This window comes from Ammodytes marinus (assembly GCF_949987685.1).
Source record: "Ammodytes marinus genome assembly, chromosome: 21".
NCBI lineage: Eukaryota > Metazoa > Chordata > Actinopteri > Uranoscopiformes > Ammodytidae > Ammodytes > Ammodytes marinus.
In genome coordinates, this window is record NC_137225.1 from 10,815,833 (window position 1) to 10,838,573 (window position 22,741).

The following is a 22,741-nucleotide window of genomic DNA, read 5'->3' on the forward strand; positions in this document are numbered from 1 at the left end:
ACACACACACACACACACACACACACTCAGACATGCCTCCCATTCAGTTTGGGCCAGACATACTGTATAGGCCATATGGCCTCAAGCCCCCTTCCATATGGACGCACAGGACCAGGTGTCTGAGAGCTATGACATCACATCCAACTGTCATCCTATCATCCTACATTTGTGTGTGTCTTTGTGTGTGTGTGTGTGTGTGTGTGTGTGTGTGTGTGTGTGTGTGTGTGTGTGTGTGTGTGTGTGTGTGTGTGTGTGTGTGTGTTTTGAGCCACTCAGCAGTACAGTACAGTACAGCACAGTAATCACCGGAACAACTTTTTTTTTCTTTCGATTAGCTTTACTGTTTGCACCTACCTTGGCAACCAGTAAAGATTCAGTTGGCATTTAGAGCAATTAACTGTTCTCTAGCTGGAGGGAAAGGCAGTGTATAGCCTCAACTTGTTGCCTTGTTGTCATTTTCCTTTCCTTATTCTTCTAATTATACATAAGACATAAAATATATTTGTAAAATGGCTGACTTCTTACAGTACAGTAGGTTAAGGAAATTATTCTACAAACGCGCAAAGATACATTCTTCATTTATTGAAGTTTTACAGCAATGAAATGGAATGAAACAATGTTTTAAGAAGATATTTTATGGTGCTCCCCATCTCTCAATGGGAGACATCTCAAAATAAATGCCATCCTCGCTTGAGGTGGATTCACGCAGAGTTCCCCGTTTTCTTTGCTGAGCGAGATCTACTGTTGGTGCTCTTTTTATTGCCTTTTCTATCCTCCCAACCCCCCATGAATCTCCCCGGTACCCCGACCCACTTACAAACCTACTCTCCCCTCCCCTGCTCCTTCTCTCTCTCTCCCTCCTCAGTTGGTGTGGGCTCTCCTCTTCCAGCCCACTGCTATCAAACAATAGTCTGTATTCATCCGCCCCAAGGCAACGCACATACACACACACCCACCACAGATCCGCAGACATGCTCACACCCACACAAACACCACATTTGGAGGGCTTCCCTGGAGTGAAGCGCTGAAGCATATCTTCCTTATACCCCCCCTGCAATAAGAAAGATAATCTGCCTGCTCAGCCCCACAAGTCAGTCACCCAGCCTGTCTGCGATCCACTCTGTCAGTCACCCCGTGTGCAGGTTTTCAGGTACATCAGATACTCAAGCCGAATGCCCTGCAGCCATGCTGGCAGGGTTAGTGTTAGGGTTATTGGGAAATTGGATGGACTTGAAGCTGACTCTGAGCAGCAGATGGCTGGCTGTGACTGGAGACTGATGAGTGGGCTCTGTTATCACATGGCACATGGTGAGACAAAGGATTTTTTTTAGGTGCACATGCATATACCATCAACTAGTTAAGCATAACTACTGGCAATATACTGTATGTATATTCCATAATCAAGGTGAACCAAGTCGGATTTGGTAGTAAACCCATCAGGGTCTAGTGGATAATACCTATTAAAATTTTATATTTTTTAATCTATTTAAAATAGGGTCAATGCATATTGAAATATGCAAAATAATAGCTGTTGGCTAATTTATATATTTAGTCCCTCTGGTAGGTTGATGTTAAATGAACAACTTCATACACAATACTATACAAATAAATACAGTTGTTTTTACATTTTGAGATAAATACTAGGCTAAATTAACAGCAACATAAAGAAGCCCCCCACCCCCACCCTGATGTAAAATGAACAGTGTTCAACAAGCCATTTAGGGACATTTCTGGGCGGTTTAAGTCAGTTTGGTGTTTTTTTAAATGCAACATGTGCTGTCCTCACAACCCAATGATTAATTCATTTCACAATTTGATGCACACAAGAAGATGACGACATGCATATAAGCCAAACAAGAAGTACACCCACCATCCACCCCCTCCCCTCATCTCTCTCTATAGGGTTCCCATTTCAGCCCCCTGAGTGAAGCTGAGCACTAAGTGGGACAGTTAGAGGACATTTGCTCTCTCTGCCTCTCTCTCCTATCTCGCTGTGTTTCCTAATAACACGGCTTGTCTAAATGTGTGTGCATGCATAGCAGATGTATCCTTTTGCATTATGCCCTCATGTGGCTGCTGAATGTGCTTTTAACCTCTCTGTGCTCTGCTCGCTGGGAGCATGAGGATGCAAATATTGATGCTATTTTAAAAAGGGTTTGCATGGGTTTGTGTATGTGTGTATGGACAGACGGGGAATGCAAAGGCGGATGAATGAATACAGAATGCTCTTTGATAATAAAATTTGAATATATCTTTGAATAGTCTTCCTGGTATGGTGTTAGTATGAGTGAACTAAATATTTGTTCCCTAAAGTGAAACAATCCATTGCAACTGGCCACGTGTTTATGCATTTGTATCAAGTTTTACTGCACCTCTGAGTGGTCTTGCAGTAGCTGCTCTTATCGTAAAGTCTACTTTCAGTATTCCATTGTCTCTACATCATGATGTGATTATCTTGATTTATCAAAGCTTGTGTCCAACTTTAATTTACTGGCTATCATGAGTTTGCCACTCGTGATATAGTTTTTGTTCAATCCACTTTAGTCTATTTATACATTGGTACCAACCTAAGCAAAACAGCACAACATAATTACTTTGATATACAGTCGTTATGTCATGACTCACGGCACGGCGTTCTTTATGCCTCTCCTTCTCCTCTGTGTGTTCTTTGTTTTCCCTTGTCTGTCTGTTCCTCTTGTCAAATCAAATCAAATCAGTTTGATTTGTATAGCCCAAAATCCCAAATACATTTGTCTCAGTGGGCTTTACATTTCATACAATATGATACAATATGATGCAATATGACACCCTGCCCTTACACCCTTAGCTCGGCTGAGAAAAAACTCCCAGTAAAAACCCTTTACCGGGATTCAAAAAAAAATGAAGAAATCTCAGGGAGAGTCGACAAAGTAAGAGATCCCTCTCCCAGGACGGACATACTGCAATAGATGTCATAAGTAGAGAAAATCACAAAGGAATTTGATTATTGACCAGGTGATTACATGGTAATACTAAAGTAAAGTGCGAATAGTGTGGATGCAGGAAGACTTCAGATGCTGCCAGAGGATCCACACCGTCTCGTCACCACCAGGGAAAACTAAGGTTTCCAGCGCCGGGATTACATCCCACGTCTCCAGGTGGCGTCCTTAACCACTGCAACATCTTCAGCGTTGATGGTCCATTCTCAGATGTTACCGGAGGGGGGACCAGATCCACACCGTCTCGCCACGACCAGGGAAAACTGGAAGAGGACAGACAGGCAACCAATGAGCAAAGCAAAAATGAATTTAAAGATTGAACAAGCAAGCGAGTAGAAAGAGTACTATTCTGATGGACGGTGAATCAGTGCTGATGTGAGGCAATAGCAGGCGGGGAGCATCCGTTCCTAGGACAGCTGATTCCGCACAGAACTCCGAGTCAGTCGAGTAGCATGGAGAGTGCTTGGTAGACAGAGGGAGAGAACCCCGGGGCATCACTCAGCCAATCATGGAAGATAGACAGAGGAGAACAAATGTCAGAGAAATGGTATCAGTTATGCAATTAGCGTCGGCAGGACAATTTTTCAGTGGGAGGACAACCGGTAGGCTCAGGCCCAGACAAACCGAGACCGAGGCAGCTCCTCAGGCTGTTAATAATAACGCTATAACAATGGTAAACAATATTAACACAATTAACATTAAATTACATTGATTTACACTCTACCGTTCCCCACCGACGGGCCAGCCCCCCAGACCCAGAGCCTGCCCCCCAGCACCCCGCCCCCAGAGAGCACGCCCCAGTGCGGCACTAATCCCGAGGAGGACCGGGGCCATAGATAGAGAATAGACAGTATAGAATAGGGAAATAGCCAAATGCACCGCCAGTGGCGTCGCTAGGCTGTTTTATTCGGGGCTAAAGCCCCGGATCTAATTTGATTAGCCCCGAATCAATTTTTTTGAAAAAAAATAAAAAAATCGAATTTCCGACGGTCCTTGAACGCCCCTCATTTACCGCACCAGAACAGACTAGAGTAACAAGTGCGTCAGTACACTTCAGCAGCCAGCCAGTCTCTCAGTGTTTACAACAGGTGAGTAGTGAGCAAAAGCCCTAGATTTCACAATGTCTTTATTATATGTCAGTAATTCAAATGTCTGTAAACGTTTTGAAAACCTTACTTATGGTAAATGTACTTGTACTTTGTCTGCGGCTAGAATGCTCTAGCTAGCTAACGTTAGTGACTGTATTAGTGTGATGGTACCAGAGGCATTAAGCCTGCTACTATATCTATTTTTTTCGTCTGTAGTCTACATGACCGCTTTGTACATGAAAGTTTATGACAATAATATGAAGATATGATATGAAATTAAAAGAATAACAGTTAATATTTATGTTAATACATGATTCTCATGTCAACAGGGAATGAGACCGGCTGCAGAAGTGTACTGACTCATTTATGTTTGTTAACAGAGAATTATAACGTTATCTGCTGTAGAGTCCCAACCCCCTGGGACCTGCAACAATTGTTTATTTGGGTTAAAAAAGCATAAAAAAAACTGCTGCGTGCGCGCGCATCAACGTGACCGGCCTGGGCTAATCCCCGGATCTTTCAAAAACCTAGAAACGCCCCTGTGCACCGCTGCCACGAGGAGCAACCACAGCCGAAAACCCCCGGAGGGGCGGCCCGTACAGCCCACTCGGGCCCGCCGGACCGGCCATGCCCAGCCCATGAGGCAAGGCCAGAGGCCCCAAGCACAAAGGGCGCGACGCATCCGCCGCCGCCATCGGCACACCCAGAGCTAGGACCGGCCGGAGGAGTACCGACAAATGTTCTCCCATTTGTTTGTCTCTGTGTTGGCATGTGGGCGTGGCGGCACTCCTGGGCAGACTGCTCCAGGTGAGGATCGTTGGCTAATTAGACCCTCTCTAGTCTCTGGACTCCAGTCATTCGGCGCCAGACTGTACTACTTCCCAGAGCGGTATTATGGCCGAGATTCCAGAGTCCTTTGTTTATTGTTTTACACGTCTTCAATTGGAGCTAGTCACTAACTCTGCTCTCGTTTTCTTACGTGCTAGTTTGCCTCCGCCGATCATCTTTCTTGCTTGCCTGCCTGCAGCTCCGGATTCTCACCTGCCCATGCTCGCTACACTCCCCGGCCGTCCAGTATCCCTGCCTGTCTGCTGCCAGTCTCTCTACAATAAATATTGTTCATAAACCGACTTGCCTGAGTTCTGCTTGCTGCTTTTGGGTCCAACCCTCGAGTATCATAACAGAACAATCTGGCCAACATGGACCCAGCAGAGGCAAACCCTGTTCACCAGGCGTTGGCAGCACAAGGCGCTCTCATGGGACAACTTGAGATGGCTCTCCGAGACGTTATCTCCTCGCTGAAGGAACTCACCGCGAACGTGGCGGCTTTGGGAGGGCAGCTCCAGGGAGTCGTCATGCACATAGCTCCTGCAGCCACATCCGTTCCTGCTCAACAAGACCCAGTTCCAGCACCGGTCCTTCCGTATGCCCGAGAGCCTCGTGCCCCGCACCGCAGTGCTATTCCGGTAATTTTGGGGTATGCAAGTCGTTTCTTCTCCAGTGCTCGTTAGTTTTTGAGCAGCAACCCAGCTTTTATGTCACGGACCGGGCCAAGATTTCTTACGTCATAGGCTTACTCTCTGGACATGCTTTGACTTGGGCATCTTCTGTGTGGGAGAGGCAGTCCGCCGTATGTTTTTCGTTTCCTAGCTTTGTAGCAGAAATGAAGAAGGTTTATAGGCAAACAAGCTGGTAGCTAGGCACATGCACAGATAGGACTTGAGCCCCCCAAAAATGCCCTTAATTAATTAATAAATAACTAAAGATATATATTTTTTAATTCTATCACTGGGTACCTAGATGTCGTCTTTTCATATACATAAATGAAGTCATTTCCATCATGAAATAATGCAGAAAAGGCACAAATTTGTATATACAAATTCACCAACATGCAGGAAATGAATGCCTCGTTTCCACCGAGTAAAGGGGGTCGGGTCGGAGCGGTTCGGTCCGGTTATTTTGGCTTTCCATTTGCCATACGTTGGGTAGGGTATGGATATAAGCGAGCCTAACCGCTCTAAGCCGCTCCCATTTTCGGTAGGCCTACTCCTCCGTTGGGGTACCAGCCGCACGAAAGGGTGCCGAAAAGGTGGAGCTACACACTTCCGTCCAATGATTGGTCGAAAGAATCATTTCCACTGTGTGTAGTCACCTCTGCAAGAGTGAGTGAGCGCAGCAATGTTTATTGTGTGGTGTTTTTCGTTGTAATTAGATTAATCAGTGGGCTACACTGTGTCCCACTGCTATGATGTCACATAGGTGGCCGACCAGTAACCATGAGGTCGCTGGTTCGATCCCCGGCACCGGACACGAGGGTGTTAGTTGTAAAACTAGCAGAGGCTGGTATTGCGTCTACGGTGCCCACCATCTCTACCATTGTGTCCTTGAGCAAGACACTTAACCCCAAAACTGCTCCAGGGGCGCTGTACTGCGGCTGACCCTGCGCTCTGACCCCCTCCGAAGTGTGGTAACTTGAGAGGGGGTATGCGAAAAGATGAATTTCAATGTGCCTCGTGTACAACTCACAAATAAAGATAACTTAACTTAACTTAGTTGCTGCAGCCAGCGCTGTTCGCTCACTGTCTCTGTCAGCTTGCACCGAGCTGTTTGTGTGCATTTACCGGCGTAATACGCTCACAACATGGGGGGGAATAAAGAAAGAAGCGGCTTGTTTGGCCAAGCAAAACCAATAGACTGCTGGCTTGACCACAGTTGTTCCACAGCCCGAAAGTTTGACCCATATTCTGGGTCATATTCTGGAATCCTTATTCCCCCCGTGTTGTGAGAGTATTACGCCGGTAAATGCACACAGACGGCTTCAGAGACAGTGATCGAACAGCGCTGGTGGAAACACCACCGACCCTTCTTAAAAGCGAGCTGTACCGCTCTGAGCCGCTCTGACCTGCTCTACTCGGTGGAAACGAGGCATTTGTGTGGGGGAGGAACCCCAGACTCTCCCTAATGTCCCCAGTATCCTCCCTAATGTTGAAACAAAACCACTCTTGCAGGAAGGCACTGTTTTAATTATTAAACCAGCCAACATTTGAGACATTAATGAGTCAAAGTTGATGTTTTCACAACAAGTTTTAATGATGTGTTGTAACTAAAAGTTAGCACAGGAATGAGATGTAGGCTAGGAGATGTCTCCAGGTCTCTCTCTCTCTCTCTCATGTCCTCTCATCTCTGTGCCCTCAACATCATTTTTCCCGTTCACTTCTGCTTGTCCCTCTCTCTGTGACTTCTTGCTTGTCTCCCCACCAAAGTGTATAAGCAATAATTTAATACAACAATGTACACTTTCTCTATTTTATCTTTGTTTGAGTTTTCATCATTTAATTGGATCTGAATCGTAGAAATGTGTCAAAAATAATGTGTCTGAAAAAATCTTTTTATACGATAACACAGCATTATAACATTGCAATTAGGCAAGGTGTTTGTGTTGTTCAACTGCGCCTATGGGTTTCACTGTAACTTAAGGAGCTCCGTAGGTAATTGTATTATATGATTTGGAATTTTCTGACTCAGTGAAGAAAGATAAGTTGACATTTATATTTAAATGTTACTGTCCACCGGATGAAAATACAAAATGTACAGGGGCACCTCATTGTAACCTAACCATTTTAAAAGCAATTTTTTGAACAACTTGTATTAGGGCCCATACGTAAAAGCAGACCTTGGTTACCTCAATGGGGATGGGATATGGCCATGCTTACCCTTTCATTAGGCTCAACCAAGTGCATATGTTGATGTTTGACTGATCTTGTCAAGGATGAGAACAATAAAATCCGTCACATTATATACCCAGTGTAAGCTGCCAGAACCACAATGTGTACATTGCAGTCAGTATTGTGACAGGATGCACAATGCAAACAACTCAATAGGTGCGGTTGCTTGTTCATAATAGGTCACTTCCACACTGTGCAATCATCGTTGTTCTGGCATCGTTGTCAGAAACTGATTACGAACTTACACACACACATACGCGCGCACACATGCGCACATACGCGCACAGTACACACACACACACACACACACACACACACACGACCACACACACATGCTAAACCACCCATCACTAGGGCTCCTGTTGGTCAGGTTATTCCAGGACAGAAGGTTGTCCAGCTCCAGATTAAATTATAGCTATAGTGTGTTTGTGTGTGTGTGTATCAGCCTATGTGTTCATGTTTGTGTGGTCTACGTGTGTATACTGTATGTATTAAACTCCCCAGCCCCAGGATTACCCCCTGTGCTCTTTTGTTACTTTAGTAGCCAACAGGGAGCTGTACTAACTGTTATTAAGCCCCTTAAGCAGAGACTACACTCACTAACACTTTAACATTCCAAAGGCTGCAAACAGTGTCACTATAAGTATTTGATAACCATTTTAATATAGACAAAATAGCCCCCACTCCATCATAGCATGTGAACCTGTATTAGACACATAAATAGGTGAAATGAATAATAATGAGTGTCTAGTCGTGTTGTATTTCTTGTTTAAATGCAATCTTCAGACAGTCTGACGCTGCATAGCAAGAAAAGCACATGTTGTTGCTGATAATATTATAAGGGCTCTCGGTTTCATTGCCAGCTCAAGAGTCAGGGTTTTATGTAGGCAATGCTGGATCATTGGCATGGCAAACTGGGACACATAAATGGAACAGGGCCGTTATAAATGATATTAATTTATTGCAAAAACACACCCAATTATAGAGCAATATACCATGAATATTTAAGGACGTCGTGTCAAAGATAGTTGAAATCAATTACACAAGTGAGTAGAGAGAGAGAGAGACCCAAAGCCATTTAAAACTAGGGACCCACAGACATGCCTACAACATGCATGGGCACCATCTTCATAGAGCGTGTTCATGATGTAGGTTGTATACGGTATGCACATTATGTATATGTGTGTGTGTGAGAGAAAGAGAGAGAGAGAGAGAGTGTGTGTGTGTGTGTAGTCGACAATTTGCATGAGTACTGGACGAGTTTATGTCGAGTGTATGTAGGTACAGCATTCCCCTCCTTGTCTCCAGGCGTGTTCTGAGTGCCAGCGTGGCGTGCAGTAACCATCTGAATGATTCAAAGCCCTTGGAGAGCCCTCAGCAGCTCAGCTCTGGGAGAGAGCGAATCCTCAAAGTTTAATGAGAGGTAACACACACAAGTATACAGGCTACAGGAAGAGACTAGTGACACAGTTTTAGAGGGGCATTAACCTGACGCACCGCTTTGTCAACACTCAACACAAAGAGCATGTGTGCCTTAAAAAAAAGGTACAACGCCCTGAGGAAAGTAATTCATGTTGTTGCAATTTGAATGGACTTTTTAATACCGTACACAATTAAAAACAGCTTAAAGCATCTATATTAAGTTAAGTCAACACAGTAAGATTTTACTTTGATTTAGAGGGAAAAAAGGCATACTAAAGCGTATTTTGCATGATGCATTCATCAACCAAGTGCATATAAACAACTAAATCTAAATGGTAAGTTAGAAAAACCTTGTGAGAAACATTTGTGATGCTAAAAGCCCTCTTCTTCCTATTCCCTACTCATGTGTAATGCACCAATTTGTGTCTTTTTCTTTTCTCGGATTTAAAGAAATGTATGTAAGTCACACACGTCACACTGCACTGCCAGTCTATCTTTATTCCTAAGTAGACTTGTAGCTGCTCATAGACACTTATTTGTCTGAGGCCAATGGTCCATTTGTCTGACTCCTCTGTTTGTGTATGTTAACATTTTCGTGTGTGTGTGTGTGTGCACAAAACTCCATTTATCCCCACAGTATGTGAGGACGGTGAAAAGAGCGTTGTTTAAGAAGGAACTAGTTCAGTGCTCGATGCTGCTTGCAGTTGCACAAATTCTATAAAGTATTTAGAAGCACACAGGCCGAATGAAAACACGGCACAATGAACTGGCATAGAAAATATTGAGTGCAATGAAAAAGCACTGAACCATTGACATATACAGTATGCAAATATCCTGACTCCACAGAGGGACACACACACACACACACTATGTACACAAGGACATCCTTCAGGTTTTTAATAACTCGTCTTTCTGCATCATCGTGATAGAGGACGATGTTTGCTCGTACAGATAATCCAAAGGGGATCAAATCCCTCCTGGGCTCTGATATGAAGCAAAGTTAAAACACGTTCAGTCTGTTTAAGTCTGCATGAGAGCAGAATTATCAGGTTTTTAAATTCAAATGTGAACCAAAACACAAGAGTCTGGTTCAAAAAATAAATGTTAACCTCTGGCCTTAATACCCATACTATATTCTCAGGGCAAGTAAGCCTTGTTCAAACAAGGGTGTATTAAAAAAAAAAAGCCCTCCTCTAACATGTGACAACTCCAAATAATATTTCCTGCAGATTCTGTGTAATGCATGAAAAGTACCATTTAGGATTAGCCCCTGAAATAATCCATTAATATCCAGTAGCTAATGCCAAGCAGCACAGACCCATGTTACTGCACTGCTGTAGTTTTTGTAACTCAAACGTTAAGAATTTAGGGATTCATGATTTGCATCACATTTGTAAAATGTTATTACAGATACATTTTCCCCGTGTACATTACAATTTATTCCAGTTTGTGTGTGTGTGTGTGTGTGTGTGTGTTTGTGTGTGAAACAGTACACCCTCTGATCACGTGCAACTGTCAAACACAATAAATCACTGACATGGCAGACATAGATTTGGGATCAATGCGCGTTAGTAAATCAGATGATCAGTTCAATGCGAGATGTAGCATAGGATTAAGCTGATCAATGAGGGTGACAGCTGAACCTCTTCACTGGCTGAACATCAAAGCCCATTTGACCGTTGCTGTCACAGTAAAATAGTGAAATGACCAGTGACGACGTAAAACACCCATCCAAACTGTGTTCAGATGCAGCCAAACCCTCAGTTAAGCGGCATTTTCAGTACTAGATTATCCATTAATGATGAGGAATTTTGATGATTTTTTTTTCTTCCATTTGGAGCAAAATCAGCTCACGCCAAAACACACAACATTCAAATTAGGCTGGAAGCGAGCCCCAAGGATGAGATTATATATGTCTGCTGCCAAACAACGTGATTTGCTGTTTGTTAACATATTGAGAAACATGTTTAGAATTTCATGGCCACATGATTAAAATAAATACTTGACATGAAAAGTAAAATGGAACAAACTTGACTCACTATTTTTTTTTCATTATTTATTCTCTTATTCTATTCATTAATTCTTTATAGTGCTTTTTAACATTCATAAAAAAAACAAGCCTTTTTTTCTTATAGGTGCAGTATGTGACATAATAATGAGGCTTTCCATTGAGATTTAGACTATACAGACATACAACTCCATCCAATCGGCCCCCAACTCAGGACCTTTGCGTAATCGGCAAGTAATCACATACAGAACGACATCTTCCCTGATACATACACACACACACACACACACACACACACACGCACACATACACACACACACACACGTTCAGTAAGCCCCGATCCACACTCAGTATCCTACAATCCCTCTTTTTTTTCTGTTTGGGTCTCAGCAGGTCATGCGTGCCACTCCAAACTCTAGACTGACAACGGCTGGCTCTTCCTTGGCCAACTCCTTGTTGTGTGTCCCTTGCAGCTCTCCGTAGCTCTGTTTCCGGCTGTCGGTGCCTCCGCTGCTGCTGCTGCTGCTGCTGCCCTCCACTGTGCGCTCTGTGTCTGGGCTCTCGGTGGCTTCCTCGCCCACTTCCTCCTGCCCGTCTTCCTCTTCCTGCCTCTGCTCTTCCTTGTGGTTGAAGGGCGCCCCCAGAATGAGTGAGTCTGGCCGTGGAGGGAGGGCCTGGGAGCGCTGGTCTCTAGTGGGAGGAGGTGCTGCAGCAGGGGGGGCAGTGGTGGTGGTGATGATGGGGGTCACGCCCAGCTGCCGGAGCCTCTGAATGGATGAATGGAGAGGATAAGGGACAATACATGATCTGAGTTACATAGATTTACAGGTGAATCTCGAAAAATGAGAATATTGTGCAAAAGTTCATTTATTTCAGTAATTCAACTTTAAAGATGAAACTGATATATTATATAGACTCATTACATTCAAAGTGAGATATCTCAAGCCTTTATTTGTTATAATTGTGATTATTATGGCTTACAGTTCATAAAAACCCCAAATTCAAAATCTCAGAAAATTTGAATATTACATAAAATCAATAAAAAAAGGTTTTTAAATACAGAAATGTCGGCCCTCTAGAAAGTATAATCATGCATATGTACTAAGTACTTGGTTTGGGCTACTTTTGCATACATTCTTGCCTCAATGCGGCGTGGCATGGATGCTATCAGTCTGTGGCACTGCTGAGGTGTTATGGAAGCCCAGGTTGCTTTGATAGTGGCCTTCAGCTCCTCTGTATTGTTGGGTCTGGTGTGTCTCATCTGCCTCTTGACATTAGCCCATAGTTTCTCTATGGAGTTCAGGTCAGGAGAGTTGTATGGCCAATCAAGCACAGTAATACCAATGTCAGTCACCCAGTTACTAGTGGTTTATGGTACTGTGGGCAGGTGGCATAGAGAAACTATGGAGTACTGTCAAGAGGCAGATGAGACACACCCGACCCAACAAGACAGACGAGCTGAAGGCCACTATCAATGCAACCTGGGCTTCCATAACACCTCAGCAGTGCCACAGGCTGATAGCATCCATGCCACGCCGCATTGAGGCAAGAATGTATGCAAAAGGGGCCCAAACCAAGTACTTAGTACATATGCATGATTATACTTTCTAGAGGGCCGACATTTCTGTATTTAAAAACCTTTTTTTATTGATTTTATGTAATTTTCTAATTTTCTGAGATTTTGAATTTGGGTTTTTTATGAACTGTAAGCCATAATAATCACAATTATAACAAATAAAGGCTTGAGATATCTCACTTTGAATGTAATGAGTCTATATAATATATCAGTTTCACCTTTTAAGTTGAATTACTGAAATAAATGAACTTTTGCACGATATTCTAATTTTTCGAGTTTCACCTGTACTCCCGAGAGGTGCCATGTTAAAAAAGGTGGGGTCCGGAGGAGGATGCTTGTTGGCATTTATTTTTTTATGCTTTATTGATAGTGTAGAGACAGAGTTGAAATGGGGCAGAGAGGGGAGTGACATGCAGAGAATGTCCGCGGGCTGGAATCGAACCCATGGGGGGGACGCCCTACCAACTGAGCTAAGGGCGCCCCCAGGAGGATGCTTGTCGTCAAAATCCCTTTTGGTCAAAATAAAGTGAATATCTCCTCATGATTCCGCTGCTATGTCAGTACTGTGTGTGCGCGCTGCAAACAATATCAAGTGTTTATACACAGCCGAGGCTCTGTAAACTGGTATGTTGAAAAAAGGGGGCCCACCATAGCAACATACCCGTTAACAGAGCCTTGGCTGTGTATTGACACTGAATTTAATTTTAGTGCACACACAGTCTGGACAAGTGTTCTCCAGATTCGCTGCCTCCAACTTTAAGGCATCCATTACCCATTCACCTTTTGATCATTTTTATTCTGTAATGATGATTATCACATTTTGAAATATCATTTTAAAACAGCAATTTTGAAACTTTGTCCTCAACACAAGATCATTAACTCATGTTCTCAGGAAAATTAGATTAACCATGTATGCTTTTGACTGACACAAAAATAGTGTTTGATTTTAAACAGTTAAAGAGCACACTACTGAATATATGAAAGAAATGTATGACATGAACAACATAAATCATACCTCCATGAAGGTTATAATGTTCAGCTGTTGCTTCAACTGTATGCGTCATTTTGGAGGACTTGGTTTGTGGTGTTGAAATGGGTTTCTATTATTTTGTCCATCCCACTTAGGGACTTAATCTGATTTCCTGACTTCAACATAGAGATAATTAGAGTGGGTGTGTGGACTCACACTCTCCAGTGCTTGCAGTGTGCCCTCCTCTTTGCGGCTGTTCTCTCTCAGAGTCAGGATGGTTTTGAGGATGGACTGACGCGGGTGCATCGACCGATCAAACTGGTGGTACATGTTCCTCCAGAACCTTGGAGACACGAGGGCGCACAACAAAACAAAGATGAGATTTTCTTACATTATGATGTAATTCATTGTTTCACCTTTTTTACTGTGTCAGAAGCAGGGAAGAGGGGAAGGCTGGACTGACTTGAAGTTGTAGGGTAGAGTGGAAGGCTCCAGCACGGGGTGTGCTTCGCAGTACGCCGGGCTGTAGAACGGGTTCAAGTAGTTCTGCTTTTCACTCATTAGGAATGCCCACAGTGAGTGAGTCCGCTCCCTCAGCCTAGTACACAAAACAGCAGTTGGAGAAAAATATAACATGCCTTTAACACAGTAGGGCTGTTTAGTTCTTCAAAAGCTTAGTTTTATTGACTTCCAAATCTCCCCTTATGTGGCTGGGGAGTGTTATGTGGATAGATGCGTGCGTCTGTCAGCCCTGTGTGATTTTCAATGCTCAACAAAATGTGTTTACGTTAGGATGACACAGCATGAGGAAACATCAACAGCAACTGACAAATGATCATTTGTTAATTAATTACCTTAGGTTTTATGTTCTAAAAGTGTGCGTGTGTAAATGTCCAGAATAAGGGCATTTTTAACCACTCCCCACATCCAGGTTTTTTAGAGGTGGTACACCTACACTCACAGGTACAACCACTCAAATAATGTGAAATGTGACACAGAAAACAACGACTTTACTTAAAAGGGTGTGTGTGTGTGTGTGTGTGTGTGCGTGTGTGCGTGTTTATGCGTGCATGTGGGACTCACTGCAACTCCTCCCTCTGTCTCTGATTGTTGCCGAGGAAGTTCCCGTATTGGCAGGAGTGGACGTGTTCATGGATCTGCAGCAGGAACCACTCGCTGAACTCAAACGCCTAGAGGAAGGGTTCTCAGTATTGAGTAAATACTATACAATCACACAGCACTGTCACTATGGCTCACAGTGTGTGTGTGTGTGTGTGTGTGTGTGTGTGTGTGTGTGTGTGTGTGTGTGTGTGTGTGTGTGTGTGTGTGTGTGTGTGTGTGTGTGTGTGTGTGTGTGTGTGTGTGTGTGTAATACAATCCCACACACCTGAGGGAACTGCTCCGACAGCTGCCAGACACACTCCAGGAACTGAGTGAAGATAGGAGACACCTCCTTCGGATCCCCGTCCAATTGGTCACATCTAGGGGTACACAATTCACACATACAATTAAGGAACTAACTAAGCACTATAAATGGTACATTGTCAGGATTTTAATTTCTAATTAATGATGATTATATACCCCCCTCATTAATTTGCATTTACTCATGTATAATCAAATAGAATAATCGATATATTCTTAACTTGTGACTAAACTTCTCTCAATATTCTCTCACTCCAGCTCGTGGGAAAGGAAGGGAGTGAGGGATAAGTTTGCAACAAAAAGCCCCTTGATAAATTTCGATATGATAACGCTAGAGGCTAACGATGTATCCGTTTCCAACAATGGGCCTCTGTAAAACTCACACCTGCAGATTATGAGACTGACCAAACCAGAAGACATTATTGCACCAAGGACATTGGCACGTAGGCGTTTTTCTCCCATAGTGCAGAATCAACAATCCGGAAGAAGACGAAAGACGATTGGAAGATTTCTGATAAACATGTGACTAAATAAACCAATGAAAAGAATATCTGATGTTGATAAATATTATTGTAATGTCCGAGACAGTTCACTTTTTTTTTTTTTTTTTTGTCTGCCTGGTGTAAAAAGAGGGAAAGTATATAAGTTAAAATTAAATAGGTTATGTAAGCTAACCGACATATCAATGACAACCTCTCCAAGAGCGACAAGCACACACATACACATAGACTCACACCACTTCACAACACATGAATTGCTGCTAGCCTAGGACATGAGAGGAGGGAGGTCGCGAACCTTCTTCTGATGTCTGGCAAATTAACTAACTATATGTTAATTGTCTGTATGTCTGTCTGTCTGTCCTAATTGTTTGTCTCAAGTTTTGTGTTGACCAGGTGCAGCTGCAGGCTGGGCCAGGGTCAACTCCTAGCAAGGCTCCAAGTAGGAGAGTGTGTGCGGTTCAAAGTTCACATTCTCAGAGAAGGTGAGCTTGAACCCTGTGGTGAAAAAGGTACGCAGTAAATTGAACGTACTTATAAGTAAATTATGTAAGTCTGTAGCTATTTACACCACTCACATTGTGCACCTCATCTCCACGACCTCTCCCTTGAAAGAGGTTTGATTTAAAAATTGCAACCAAGTATTGGCTCTAAAAGGATAAGATAAAACTAATTGTCTACGAAGAAAAAAAGCCATCACAAAAAAAAAAAAAAAAAAAAAAAAAATGTTGTTAAGAAATGTTCACTAATTATGTGTACTGCCCTGTTTTGATAAGGCCCCAATCTTAAAGCAAATGTATGCCCTGACTGTTCTCTCAGAGCCAATGACCCGTTGATATGGGTTTTTGAAATTAGTAAAGTTAATTCACCCTTAGTATGTGAATCTAGAAATGTTAACCCTTTGTATTTGAGAAGGATTCCAGGTGTTATTGTGTTAATCATTTGAAAATCAATGTATTATCTAATCATGTGTTTTCCCTTTTACTTCCAGATGGGAATTAGTCACTGTTAACAACCACGATAGACTTGTAGCCTTTTCATGATTTTTGTAAGCAAATTATACCTGGATAAAACTGATAAAGTACAAAATGATTAATGCCTAGTTTGAATTGTGTAATCTGTTTTTTTAGACCAACTATAGGTACTATGATTAGATTGTCTAATGCCACTGATAATGAATGTTGAATTGTTTAATTAAACTGTTTAGTCTTGTTTTTTCTCTGATAAATGTATGACTGCGTCTAAGTTTTCCTATGTATCACTTATTTTCCCTTTCATTAATGTGTATGTTGATTATTACTTTTGTTGTCTAATTAGAATGAATTGAGGGTCTGATTTTTAGTATTTACCCAATATTAAGTAGATGATTAACAGGTAGACTGAGCTTATAGAGCTCCTTGTCCCAAAAAATATATTTTTCCTAGTTATAAATACGTTAGAAACGTATTTGAAGAGGGAATTTGTCAGGATTTTAATTTCTAATTAATGATGATTATATACCCCCCTCATTAATTTGCATTTACTCATGTATAATCAAATAGAATAATCGATATATTCTTAACTTGTGACTAAACTTCTCTCAATATTCTCTCACTCCAGCTCGTGGGAAAGGAAGGGAGTGAGGGATAAGTTTACAACAAAAAGCCCCTTGATAAATTTCGATATGATAACGCTAGAGGCTAACCATGTATCCGTTTCCAACAATGGGCCTCTGTAAAACTCACACCTGCAGATTATGAGACTGACCAAACCATAAGACATTATTGCACCAAGGACATTGGCACGTAGGCGTTTTTCTCCCATAGTGCAGAATCAACAATCCGGAAGAAGACGAAAGACGATTGGAAGATTTCTGATAAACATGTGACTAAATAAACCAATGAAAAGAATATCTGATGTTGATAAATATTATTGTAATGTCCGAGACAGTTCACTTTTTTTTTTTTTTTTTTGTCTGCCTGATCCTGCATAAGCTGTACCTTGCTGAACATCATTTTTTCATTAAAATACCATTGAACTTTTTCATCTGACTCCTCAAGCATATTTGCATCCTCATCTTCCTCTTAACCCATTGATGACGGCTGCTGCGCGATGCCACATTGGCTCTCCTGCCTGATGCTGCATCGTGCAGCATTATTACTTTATCTAATTTTCATGGCATTCCCAGCATTGAATGCACTGTCATTGGTTCAAATACACATGAGGTGGGTTTTGTTGATTTTTTTAAGACCACGTGACCACCCAAAAGTTGTGTGGTTTGCCGAAAATCATGTCAATCAAAAAAATTAAAAATTAAAATAATAATAAAAAAAATACGCCAGCTATGTTGGCGACAGAACAGTTAGTGGCGTTTGGTGCGCAGAATCAAGGTCTACTATAGACTACTGACGAAAATCACACAACACATTGCATCTATTTATTAACAATATTTAATAATTTTTTAATTCATCTAATTTTGACGATTTTTAGAAATATTTGTTGGTTTGTAAGCGCTAAGGGAGCATGTTTAAATAAAACATGTGAACCTTAACTTTTAAATGTATTTTATTTCATGTTTCTATGTGCTACACAGGCTTAGATATTAAGGTTTTGGTAGACTTGACAATTCGTACTATTTTTTCAGAAAACCCTCAGGCATTAAGGACATGCATCCTAGATTGCCATAGTCATCAATGGGTTAAGAAACAAATACGTGAATTAATATAGTTTTATTAACATACAATATAAATAGCTAAGGAATTTGGCCAATTTAATTATGAGGTCCTGCTAGAGTCCCCTCATATAGCATAAGTTTTCTTTCTAAAGAAAAACTCAGCAGCAGTTCCTAGATGTACTTGTCTTTGTGCAACAAATAAACAGAACATTGAGAAAATCTAAAGGCCTGAATGATCCTGTTGACAGCTCACCTGTCTGCAAACTTGTGGCCAAAGGAGATCCAGTCTTTCTCTATCAGTACCTTTAAGACAAATGAGAGGGGAAAAGCACATTGTAATTAAGACCGACAAACATTAAGCAGAAAAGGAAGTACATATTCTTATCAGCCCTTAAGTTCTCTGTTTGTTGTGTGTGTGTGTGTGTGTGTGTGTGTGTGTGTGTGTGTGTGTGTGTGTGTGTGTGTGTGTGTGTGTGTGTGTGTGTGTGTGTGTGTGTGTGTGTGTGTGTGTGTGTGTGTGTGTGTGTGTGTTACCATGAAGCCCTTGATGGTGCGGTAGTAAGGGTCCATAAGCAGCTCCCCCAGGGCGCAGACCTGAGCCGTTCTGTCCCATCCGTCAGAACAATGGACCAGCACACTGGCTCCTTCCACGGTCACCGCCTGGGCTCAGCAGTCAAGACAGACAGTATATTATTATGCCATTAATAAATGTAAAACGCCACAATAGGCCAGATAGTACCCTCTGAATTGAAACAGTTTAAAGAGGAACAGAAACACTAGGAGTAAGACAAATGTGTACCTTGGCGAGAAAGATGGCTGCATCTACTACAGCCTTGATATGCCGCAGCCAGCCGCAGTTCTCCACGCCAACCAGGTAGTCGCTCATCGAAAGAGACTTAGACCCAATCACTGGGGAAAAACACATTCACATACAGAAATAAGTTTTTAATGAACTGATCAATGACTGCTTGCACTGTTGCCTGTATCAAGTAGCTACAGGGGGGGAACTATAACTGTCTATTGTGTCTCATTTTTCCTCTGATCATAAATTACATGTAACAGCAAACAAATCCATCGGTGCAAAGAACGCTATTTTTATATAGTTTTTCTTAGTGCCTTTGTCCGGCTACGCTCACCCAGGAACAACAGCTGGCGTAGTTAAAACACTACCGCTTTTGTCCAAATGGGGTGCTAAAATGGACACAAACTGAAAGTTCCTTGTAGCCACTTAAATCAGAAGAAAATAAAAATAAAATGCAATGACGTTTTTGCATGTGTGCCTGTGCAATTAACCTTCAAGCAGTTTCTGCAGGCTGCCCCGCATCACGTGGATGTTCTCGATGCCCACAAACTGGAAGCGAATGTTGGAGTAGTTGTCCTCGTTCTCGTATCCTTTACCTGCAGCTCGATTTGCCAGCGCATTCAGCTGCGGGACGGAAAACAACCCATTATACATACAGCGCATTTGAAGCATTTCATTTAATAATTTTATGCAACTCGGCTGTTACCTTCGGCCTAGTGTCCATGACGTAGACGAATCGGCTGTTGTGATTGGCCTTGCTGATGGCCTGCAGCATGCTCTCATCCTCTAAGCAGCGCGCACTGAACCCAGAGAGGGGCTGACTGCACCGACACACTGCCGCCTGTCAGGGGAAACACATAGTACTGTTACTATATCATGAACATTTGACATCCACATTACACCTTTCAATTCTTCCCTTTACGGCTCACTTAAATGTAACTACTACTACAGCTTCCATGAGTACATTGTACATTGCAGCAAACGATAGGAATGCTACTTTTAGTTTATAATTTATAAAGTAAACCTTAGTAGCCTAGTCTTTGTTACTTTTCCATGGTGATATCTTTCATTTCACACACTACTAGCAACATACATACAAAATAAAAAAGAGTACTGTTAGGTGTTTCCTATGGTATTACGGTTTAGAACACTACCTTCTTTTCTTGGTAGAAGTATGTGAGTACAGGAAAACGTCCTTTGCTTCTGAACTTGGAGCTCCCCACAATGATAGGCTTACTGGCTGTGATGGGAACATACAGGTCCCGCGGATATGTCTCGCACACCTGGAAAAAAACAATCACAAAGCACACACACACACACACACACACACACACACACACAGTTGGACACAAAAGACATAGGCAGACAGCATCAGTATGACTGGTAATCACTATGAACCGTCAAGCATGGAGCTGATAACTACATTCAAAATAACAGATGATTCTGACCCCTTAACAACTAATTTGTATGTTAACACACTGGGTAGATAACAGTAACAGGATATAATATATATATATATATATATATATATATATATATATATATATATATATATATATATATATAGGGTTTATAATATTAATATCCACTCTTAATACTTTACAGATGGTTTCAATTTTCATTCATTCATACTACAGTAGAAGCTAGTATTTGACGTTGGAGAAAACAGTGAAACTCTAGCTCCCTCTTCTGGATGTGCATATGTTTTGCTATTAATGTGTGGTAATGTAAACATTGGTACCTCCACCAATTCCTTATTAACTGATTTACTGAAATACAAACAAAGCTAGCCCACTTTTGAGCAGGCAGGCCAGGACAATGTTCACACAAAACATAAAGAAATACTACATGTCAAAAAATACAACCATATCATATAGCTACATGACCTTTTTTTGCAAAGTAGTCATGTGACAGTAAGCAAGCTACCTACACAGCCTGTAACTTTTTGTCCTATAGTATAGCGCAGTGGGATGGTATTTATGGAACACAGACAACGGTGTCAAGGTTCAACAGTCAGCAAGTCCTGCTTTAACTGGGCATAGTGTTTTTTCGCTGAGAGAACATTTTATAGTTTACAGAATAAGATACGGCCCGCCCAACACTATTTACCTTGTATTCTCTGTTGACATTGGTGACCTGCCATTGGTCACAGGGCACGCCCATCCTCTCATACTCCGCCCCCAGGTCAATGATCTGCCATCCTTCCTCCCTCTGCTGGTCATTCTGTTTGGGGTTGTAGGAGAACGCGTAGAGCTCCTCGTAGGATACTGCACAAATGGAAAAAAAGGACACAAGAGTAAGAGCCTTCACAAAACACAGACTAATATGAAAGCAATGTGTGTGTTACATATGTATCGCAGTGTACCCCCAGGGATCTCAAAGTTAAACATACAACCTTTTGTATATGAAAACCTACTGAATACCTTTTATTTATTTTTTTACGATAATTTTTTGGTCATTTTATGCTTTATTGGATAGCTTTGGAGAGATTTTTGATTTGATTTTAATTTTATTCCAGACACAGCGATGAAATGGGGCAGAGAGGGGAATGACATGCAGAGAATGACCCATAGCCGGATTCGATCCCGCGGTCTGCTGCCTCATAGGACTGAACCTCTATGGGGGGGGAGGGGGGTGCGCTCTAACCACTACACCACGAGCACCCCCCTTAAAATGTAATATAATGCCAACGTCAAGGCCATACTGGCAAAAGTAGGAAGGATATAGCGGAAATTCTGTCGCACTTTAAGGTACTTTCAATAAAGAACATTTATTATAAACTCACATTAATATACTCACATTGATATACTGTAACATCAGCTTTGTGAAGTAGGCTATATATGTGTATACTCTGGATACTGTATAACAAAATCAAAAAGGGCCTAATTGTCACATAACGACCCCTCTCTGCAGTGACATTCAATACTTTTAAGGCCTTATTTTTAGAAGATTAAATTAAACGCTTTTTTAATGCTTTTAAGACCCTGCGGCGGGTACCATTTGTATGTGAACGACCTTAATGTATAGCAAAGAAAAGGAGTAAAAACAGACGTATACATGTGAATGGGATGGACAATCGCACAGTCAGACTAAAACCCACCGGGCCGCAGGAGACGCAGCAGCGAGCTGTAAATGTCATGGCAGTCTCTTTCTCTCTGCACCACGAAATGGACCAGCCGGAAGTTGCGACACTGGATGACCAGAGGACAACCTGTGGTGGTCAGGGAGAGCTTCTCCACAGAGGCTATGTGGTGATGTAAAATCTGCAGGGGAGGGGGGGGGGGGGGGGGGGGGCAAAGGAGCAAAAGAGATGGAGACTTTGAATGGCCTTGGTTTAGGTGATGATGATTAGTTTCTATGTATTTACATTGGTTAGAATATCAGAAGAAAATAAAGAGGAATATAAAATAACATTTGCAAATTACAGCGAGTGTCCTGAACAAAGTCAAATAAATCATCAACCCCTGTATGACAGTCATGGTCAAAATAAGGCAGTGTCACTAAGCGTCTATGCAACAAAAGAACAAATTAGTTATTTTTTATACACTAATGATGATTTTCGTCACGTTAAACTGGTTTTAACACTCTTTAAAAAAAAAA

At 42.0% G+C, this 22,741-nt stretch overlaps 1 protein-coding gene across 1 annotated transcript in view; it reads right to left on the minus strand.

The window, feature by feature from the left end:
• Positions 1-11,272: 11,272 nt before the first annotated feature.
• mtmr6 (myotubularin related protein 6) overlaps positions 11,273-22,741 on the minus strand; it is a 16,444-nt gene continuing 4,975 nt past the window's right edge. Inside the window, exons 3-15 of the mRNA XM_080049757.1 lie at positions 22,242-22,404; positions 21,251-21,408; positions 20,296-20,424; positions 19,848-19,982; positions 19,633-19,765; positions 19,139-19,248; positions 18,874-18,999; positions 18,593-18,642; positions 15,155-15,248; positions 14,851-14,957; positions 14,231-14,365; positions 13,984-14,110; positions 11,273-11,988 (exon numbers count right to left, since the gene is read on the minus strand). Coding sequence (XP_079905883.1) covers positions 11,608-11,988; positions 13,984-14,110; positions 14,231-14,365; positions 14,851-14,957; positions 15,155-15,248; positions 18,593-18,642; positions 18,874-18,999; positions 19,139-19,248; positions 19,633-19,765; positions 19,848-19,982; positions 20,296-20,424; positions 21,251-21,408; positions 22,242-22,404 — 1,848 coding nt within the window. The 3' untranslated portion in view covers positions 11,273-11,607. The remainder of the gene's footprint in view (positions 11,989-13,983; positions 14,111-14,230; positions 14,366-14,850; positions 14,958-15,154; positions 15,249-18,592; positions 18,643-18,873; positions 19,000-19,138; positions 19,249-19,632; positions 19,766-19,847; positions 19,983-20,295; positions 20,425-21,250; positions 21,409-22,241; positions 22,405-22,741) is intronic.